We start from the raw sequence: 8129 nt of genomic DNA on the forward strand, positions 1-8129 counted from the left end.
AGGCTACACACACTGGAAGGGCCAAGTGCTGAACTCAGGTGAGCTCCAGGAGCTGTACGAAGGCCTGAAGCTGAACGGCGTGAACAAGTATGACTACGTGCTCACAGGTGAGGCTCCGCGGGAGGGTGCAGTGCCCGTGGGCCTCGCCCCTGGCCCCTGCCCCCTTCAAGGAGGGCTGACACATACCGCCAAGAGCTCTGTGACACCCTAGCGACCGCCATGTTCTGGTAGCATGATCTTGGGGGTCCTGGCCACGCTGTGCCTGCCTGGATGACGACTGCCCTGGCCACACCAAGTCACACTTCTGGGGCCACACTGGGGTTCCAGTGCCCAAGGGGTCGGGGGTGAAAATGCCCAGGTGAGCAGCACACTGCCACCTGGTATGTTGGTCTCAGACACCCACACTGGGGGGGGAGGCGGGGAGGGAGTACTTGTTTGTGTTCATATTCATGGTTAAAAGTGAATGTGCTTGTTACTGAAACGGGGAGGACGGAAGGAAAGCATCTCACGTGCACCTGTCACCCATGGTCTCTTCCTTTCATCTAAGACTTAACGTTTCTGTCGGGATGCGCCCCCCGCCCCCGACCAGTTACTGGGGCCACGTCCTTCTCACCCTGGCTGCCGGACCTGAGAACGGTGTGGGGTGGGATGGTTTCAATGGCGCTTCTTTCTCCTTTTGCCAAGGCTGGTCGAGCCTTCTGTTTTATGAGGGTGGCCTGGTCTCCCGCCCACAGGTTACACGAGGGACAAGTCCTTCCTGGCCATGGTGGTGGATATCGTGCGGGAGCTGAAGCAGCAGAACTCGCGGCTGGTGTACGGTAGGCGCTGGGCGTCACCGACGGGAGTGGGGTCGACCCCTGGCCCGGGGGGTGCTTAGCCTCCTTCCTCTGGGCACCCCTCCTGCTCCCCCAGCCCGTGAGCGCTGGCTGTGCGGGGCCTCCGGGAAAGGGAGTCGTCAGACCTCGGGCGTGGGCTAGAAACGCCTTCACCGCGAACCTGGCATCTGTGTGGGGCGTGTGAGAGAAACAGGTTTATCACTGTGACCTGCATCAGCGTGTGAAGGCGGGACTGCCGGGCACTGCGCTTGGGGTGTGTGTGATGGCCCTGACTCTGGCGGGTGGACGCCCCGGGGCGGCCTGGACGACGAAATGCCAAACGCCAGATAACAGACAAAAAAGAATGGGAGGCCGTGCTTTTCCCAAGGTTTTGTGGGCAGTGAAGTTTAGTGTCAAAAGTAGTGTTAAGTGCTCTTTTCTCATCAGCTGCAGCTTTTGCTAATAAGATTCGCTTTGTCCCTCCACAGTTTGCGACCCAGTGATGGGTGACAAGTGGAACGGTGAAGGCTCTATGGTGAGTCGTTCCGTGCGTGTTTAAGTGCCGCTAATCCTGTCAGTGCTCTGCCTGGGCGGACGCTGACCCCGGGGGAGGCAGGGCCTCCTTCAGGGAGAAACATGGCAGGCAGGCGAGGCTCTCCATGAAGGGCCAGAGAGTCGATATCTTAGGGCCACATGTCCCCGTTGTAGCCAAAAGCAGTCCGAAAATTTGCAAGAGAATGGACATGGCTGTTTTCTGATAAAAGTTCATGTATGGACACATTTTGAATTTCCTCTCCTTTCCATGTGTCACAAAGTGTCATTCTTCTTTTGACTTCTTCCCGCAGCCATTACAAAATGTTACACCCCGCAACCCTTACAAAATGTTACAATCAGTGAAGCCCTGCCCTCCACAACTAGACTGAAGAACAAAAGGACAGCAGTTTGTCTGTTCCCCTTCCCCAGTTCCCCAATAAAATCTTTAAAAAAAAAAAATGTTACAGTCGCTCCCAGCCCACAGCCTTCCACAGCAGCTTAGGGACCCTGCGTGGGACACAGCGGAGGCAGAGCGCCACTGCTGACATCAGCCCGGGGCCTCCGTGGAAACCGAGGGTGTGAGAGGGGTAGGGGCCCACCTGGCACTCCCCCAGGTGCCCTTGGAGCCGTGGGGTCACCACGCACTGCCCGCAGTGTCGGGTGCCAGTCTCACAGAGGGGCCCCCCAACTTGGAATGCTCCCAGTTTCTTCTCTGGGTACGTCACCCATGTCCCTGTCTCCTTTTCTTCAGTACGTCCCAGAGGACCTCCTTCCTGTTTACAAAGAGAAGGTTGTGCCGGTTGCAGACATTATAACTCCCAACCAGTTTGAGGCTGAGTAAGTAATTTGAACCGGCTAAAGCTTGCAGACCACCCCCCACCCCCCCACCCCGGGGAGAGCCACAGAGACTGTGCAGGGAGCGTCCCCACATCCTCAGGGATTATATTCAGCTCCCTGAATGTCCTGCCTCGGGGAAGGAGACACCTGGCACCCTCCCTGAGTCAGGTGGCTGCCTGCACCCCTGCGAGCCCGGTTGACAAGGCGCCCTGGGCCCACCTGGCTTAGCTGCCAGGAGCAGCGGTGGGTCGCTGTTTCACCCCAAGCCCCTGCTGGTGATCGTGCTGACCCCTGACTGTTTTCCTGAATGGCAGCAGCCTTGGGGCCAGAAAGGGGGAAGAGGTGCTGTGGCACGTGGCTGACACACGCCACGGCCCCGCTGCCCGGTACCGGGCTTCCAAGGGCCTTTCTTAGACTGCATGGCGCCACCTGATGGCTTGGAGAACCAGGTGCCAAGGGTGTGAGGGGCGTTTCCTGATGCTGTGGGGTGGGTGTGCAGCTGAACGCTCAGGTGGGTTCGTCTCTGTCACTGTTTGGCTCTGCTGGACCATCAGCTGGGTCCCCTCTGTTTTCAAGGCTGCTTTTTAAAGTCTGGGTGGGGGCACCTGGACTCTTGGGGCTCGGGGTTCCCCGACCCGGGCCTGTCCATCCTGGGGATGACGACTCACCTCGAGGACCTTAATCTTTGGTGGGCTCGTGAATGTGGCACGCGGGCCATCTGCAGCTCACTCCCGTGGACGTGGTCCGCCCTGGCTGGCCGCGTGCTGCCGCCCTCAGTGTTGTTATGTGTACACGTTAGCCACAGTCGGGGACCTCAGCACACCCGTGATGTGTGAGACTCCCCATTTAAAACTAAAGGTTACTCTTGGCTGGTCCCAGACATGTCACAGTGGCCACCTGCTCCATGATGGCCCGTGACAGCCAGCAGACTCTGAGATCATACCTTGTGGGAATTGGGGTGCGGGGTACCAGTGCTGCTGCAGCTTTGGGAATGTTCCAGGCAGGACCTAGGAAGCGACGTCTCAACCTGTGCCTACCTGTCTTCCAGGTTACTGAGTGGCAGAAAGATCCACAGCCAGGAAGAAGCACTAGCGGTAAGAGGACCTTCCAGGGCCTGGCGTGGGACAGGCAGCACCGCCCATGGTGGGGAGGGGACAGCTGCACGTCCGGGGGAATGGGAGACATGCACCCCAAGTGGCCAGCATGCCAGCTCCCAGTCAGCCAGCCTGCAGGGTCGGGGGACGGGTTGTAAGTTTCATTCTGCCACTTGGTTGGTCCCCTGCAGCTTCAGGCCTGTCAGGTCTGGGTTAATCCACTGTCTGCCCTGCCCAGACAGCAGTCTTTGTCTGAGCTAACTGGAGTGGCCACAGCAAAATTCCATGGTAGGGAACGGGGTGCGGGGCCCTCCTCCAGCTCTGAGGGCCTTGCGCCAAACTGGCTCAGCACCCTGGGGCCTCCAAGCCCCTGCTGTGTTGCCGAGGACATGGCAGTAGGTGTTAGTTGAATGAATAAATGAGCGGCTTCTCAGAGTGGACGAGAGGTGGGAGCCATGTTGTTTGGGTGTTGCTGTGTGCGGACCCCAGGTGGGGAAGGACAGCGGGCCCAGCCTGGCTGGCACCTTTGTGTAGGCAGACACCAGTAGGGTGCAGGAGGGAGCCAGCAGGCGCACACCCTCAGACTTCAAGCCCAAGGAATGGCACGATGGCTGTAACCTGGCAAAGCTGTCACCGCACAGGCATTAGACGGGCACGGGCCACTCAGGGCGGGTTCCCAAATTCTCTGCCTCTCTCGTCTCCGAGCCCATCAAGCCAAAGCCATCAAGCCAAACCCTGTGAGAGCACATTTCAGGTGCGAGGGGGCAGGGGTGGCCGAGGCGTGGCTGACAGGCTCCCTGTGTCCTGGCAGGTGATGGACGTGCTGCACTCGATGGGCCCTGACACCGTGGTCATCACCAGCTCCGACCTGCCCTCNAAAACAAAAAGATATTTACATTACGATTCATAACAGTAGCAAAATTACAGTTATAGAGTAGCAACGAAAATCATTTTATAGTTGGGGGTCACCACAACATGAGGAACTGTATTAAGGGGTCGCGGCATTAGGAAGGTTGAGAACCACCACTGTGGAGGCTTCTGGGTGGAGGGAGGACAGATGCACCGGAAGGAGGGGGCTGAGAGAGGACAGGCCGGGCTCAGAAAGGTGCCCACTTGCTCGGCCCAGCTGGTCTGGGACCAGCCGGTCGGAGAGCTTGAGAACTAGGGCCTGTGACTCGGGTGGGGCCGGTCCCTTTGCCACTGTCTTCTCAGTGCTGAGGAAACAGATGGCATTCTAACAGGTGACTTGAGGAGTACTTAGTAAGGGGCCGTTGACAAGCGTGTGGAAAGGGACGGGGTGGTCAGCTCCACGTGGGGACACGGAGGGAAGAGGGGCCAATACCAGCCTGGTGTGAGGGCTACCTGGCGGGCCAGTTACCGGAACCCAGAAAAGTGCTGCTGAAGGGACGGCACCGACAGGACCCCCAAGGGGGCCCCTGCAGCGAGCAGCGGGGGCACAGAGCGCATGGCTGTACCCAGGGCGGGCAGAGGGAAGGCTGGGCCAGGGGGCGGATGGAAAAGCTCCGGCCCAGCGTTTGTCCCTCAAACCTTCTGCCAAGGGGCCCCCCAAGCTGGCTCTGGTTTACTGTGCTGTGCTGAGTTTTTCTTGAGGTCAGGTTCACATGACACACATATAACTATCTCCACGTGCACAGCTCAGTGGCATTTAGTGCTGTCACAATGTTGTGCAACCGCCACCCCTCATCACCCCAGGAAGACAGGCCACGCCCATCAAGCCGTCACTGTCTCCACTGGTGGTGATAGCTGCCTCTGTGGGGGCTCCCCTGGTCTGCAGGGCACTGGCTGGTGGTCCTGCTTAGCACCCAAAATGCCATCCCCCCCCCACCTGTCACTGGAAGTTTCCAGGGGAAACCCCATTAGGTCATCACTTCAGTGCAAAATTGCTTGACTGTTTGCCAAGACCAAGAGCACGGCATGAAGGTGTTTTATTCTTCAGCGCGTGCAGAGTAGGCTGTACACAGCTCATTCACGCAGTTCTCTTCCTGCCACTTTCAAGCCTCTGTGTGCCCACCAGGCACCCTTCCTAGCTCTTCGTTACCTCACGACCTGGGTAGCGCAACCCTGGCACACACTGCAGAGGCCAAGGGAGCTCAGAATCGTCAGACCCATGTAAACCCTCAGAAACACATTTTCTGCCTTGATCCTGAGCCACACAGAACTCGCACCAGGCATCACTCTTACGACGTCGGGGACTCTTTTTAATAAATTCTATTATATTTCCAACCAACCAATCAACCACTGGACTGGCTTCATGCGTGGGCAGCACCCTCTGTTGAAACCAAAAGAATTATTAAACCAGACGTGCCCTTGCCTGGTTTTAAGCACATGCAGCTCCGTGGGGAGCTGACAGCCCTCCGGGCCAATGGCACTCAGGGTAGACGCACGCTGGTCTGCACTAACACCTTTGTCACCGGCAATGTCACTGCCTCTGTGTGCCTCTCTGAGAGCATCAAGTATGTGCCTGAGTGCAGCTAACGTTCTAGGATCGGGTTTACTCAGATCCATTCACCGGGTGGTGGGGGGGGGACCAGGCCCTGGATACAAGACGCAGAGTCAAGGCAACAGTGTGCCGACCTGTAGTTGGACAGACTCCTGGAATCCTGGGTCTGCCACCCACGTCCTGTGACCTTGGGCAACCTCGCTGGGCTCTGCTCCTCAGGGGGAAGGGGTCTCCGGCTGGCTCTGGCCTGGGCGTGGCCGTGAAAGTTTATAAACACATCTGGATACTTGATATTGTGATTATGGTTTCAGATGAAGAAAAAAAAATCCACAACAAAGGAGGAAATTTGCAAAGACCTAAAAATATATGTATTTAGAGATACTATAAGCCCTCTTTAAAAGCAATTTAGTTAAACCATTGATTGGGAGGAAAATCCACACCACAAAAGCCAGGAACAGAGACACAAGGCAAGTGCGTGACGTCCCCTGTACTCCAAGTGGCACAGCGTAACGATGACGTTCGTGTATGGTCCCAGATGTGAGTACAGCGGATAGAGAACCACGGGGACGATGGGCTGGGCTCAAAATCAGGAACTAGAAATACGTCAGCGCGTCATTCTTGGTCTTGTCGGCCTGATAGTCATGCAAGGTCAAGGGTTTGTTTTCATGCGGTAGACTTTTAAACACTCGAAGGTGTACAAAGTCGTCATTATCAACTTGAACCTGCAAAGAGAGTGTCAAGTGAGGGGCAGGCGCGGCCTGGGACCCAAGTCCCCCTGCCCGCCTGGCAGTGTGAGGGGTCCAGGGTGCGTGGAAGCCACGTCCCTCCAGAACATCAGCAACCATGCTGATGACATTTCCGTGTCCCTCCTTCGAGTGTAGCAGATGACCATTACCCACGCCAGCACCCTTGGTACCCCACATTTGCTCCATCAGAGCCCTCAGTTGCCCCAAAGGCTTCATCCTGTCCTCCACGGAGGACGGCGCATGTGCACACTCACTTTGGAGGGCCACAAGCCCCCTGAAGCTGGGGGCTGCCACAGGACCCCCTTGGAGCACCCATCTTGGCACCTACAAGCCCCCGCCACCCACGTCTGCACGAGCACCCATTTCAGGGCAGACCCTCCCGCACGGCAAACACCCCACCTTGATGAAGTAGTTGGTCCCCGCGACCACCTGGCTCTTGAACTCCACAGCCTTGAACAGGGGGTACTTCTTGTTTGCCTTGTCCTCCAGCTGGGACTTCACCTGGGGGCGGGGACAGAGCGAGACACTCAGTGGCTTCCTTCCTGCGCAGTAACTGACGTTTGAGCTTCTATCTCACAGTGAACGTTACAAGCAATTCTGACGTCCACCATTCAGAGATTTTCTGTTCCATGACTGTTCTTTGTGACCGAGGAAGCCTGTTAAATTGTTTGCTCTCATGAGAAAGGACATCAAGCAAGTCCTTAATTCTACCAAAGCTAAGATTTCAGTATACTACTTGCCTTTTCTTTCCTAGGTGTGGGAAATTTTTCTATTTTTGTCTTTATGACACTATAGGCAAGGTTATCCCCTGCTCTTCTCTTCACTTAACAAGCAAACAGTTCATTTGAAAGACTGTGTGTCGTTTTTAAATTAACTAAAGCATTTAAAAATGTTAAACTAAATTTAAGTTTAGATTTAATCTTCTGTCTTGTGGACGTGCCTTCATTTTCTTACCTGTCCCTTCCTGGGCCCTGAGACCCTTGGGAACACCTAAGTTTTCCTGCACCGTATCAGGCACCAGATCCAGTGCTTCACAGGTCAGAAGCCCTTTCTTGCATTTTTTAAAATTTTTTATCAGTTTCAGGTGTACAAAACAATGTCACAGTTAGGCGTTTACACCCACCCCTCACAGTGATAACCCCTCCCCCAATCTACTACCCCTCTTGTCGTCCGTAGCCGTTACAATTCCATGGACTCTTCCTGAGGTTGCATTTTTAGGTGATGTCCTGAGGATGTCCTGCCTTTGCACAGAGACTGGTCCTGACCGTCAGACAGGGTTTGGGCCTGAGGAACTGAGCATCTTCGTGGAGGAAGGGGCACGCACCTTTGTCTTTTTTTTTTTTTCTTTGTTTAAAATCTAATCTCATTCCAAGGCCTCGGGCTGCTGTCCAGATTAACTGGTAGGCCCTGGCGACACTGACTCTGTGGAGTGACTAGACCAGTCCTAGAGGGTTAGAGGCTTTAGTTAAAGCAGCTGAGGGAAGCAGGCTGGGTGTTGGAAGCAGAGAGGGATCAGTGTTATTACTCACAAGTGAGTCATCAGCCACTGAACAAAGGCTGTGTGGCCTCTGGCACCTTTGGGAAGGGCCCCTTCCTGGCATAAGAATGGAGAGGAGGCTGGAGTCTGAGCAGCCAAGGACAG

General features: G+C 55.8%; 2 protein-coding genes across 2 annotated transcripts in view; one reads left to right on the forward strand and one right to left on the reverse strand.

The window, feature by feature from the left end:
• The window catches only part of PDXK (pyridoxal kinase), a 43618-nt gene extending 37842 nt beyond the window's left edge, over positions 1-5776 (forward strand). The window contains exons 3-9 of the mRNA XM_019666008.1: positions 3-107; positions 735-818; positions 1304-1350; positions 2101-2186; positions 3235-3280; positions 4092-4169; positions 5624-5776. Of these exons, the coding sequence (XP_019521553.1) occupies positions 3-107; positions 735-818; positions 1304-1350; positions 2101-2186; positions 3235-3280; positions 4092-4169; positions 5624-5776 (599 nt within the window). The remainder of the gene's footprint in view (positions 1-2; positions 108-734; positions 819-1303; positions 1351-2100; positions 2187-3234; positions 3281-4091; positions 4170-5623) is intronic.
• A 306-nt stretch (positions 5777-6082) lies between these two features.
• Positions 6083-7059, reverse strand: CSTB (cystatin B; the record flags this gene model as incomplete). The annotated part of the gene is made up of 2 exons (XM_019666009.1): positions 6083-6463; positions 6887-7059. Coding segments are annotated over 2 exons (302 nt in total), but the record flags the coding sequence as incomplete, so codon positions are not given.
• Positions 7060-8129: the final 1070 nt, after the last annotated feature.

This window comes from Hipposideros armiger, unplaced genomic scaffold, assembly GCF_001890085.2.
Source record: "Hipposideros armiger isolate ML-2016 unplaced genomic scaffold, ASM189008v1 scaffold_458, whole genome shotgun sequence".
In the NCBI taxonomy this organism is placed as follows: domain Eukaryota; kingdom Metazoa; phylum Chordata; class Mammalia; order Chiroptera; family Hipposideridae; genus Hipposideros; species Hipposideros armiger.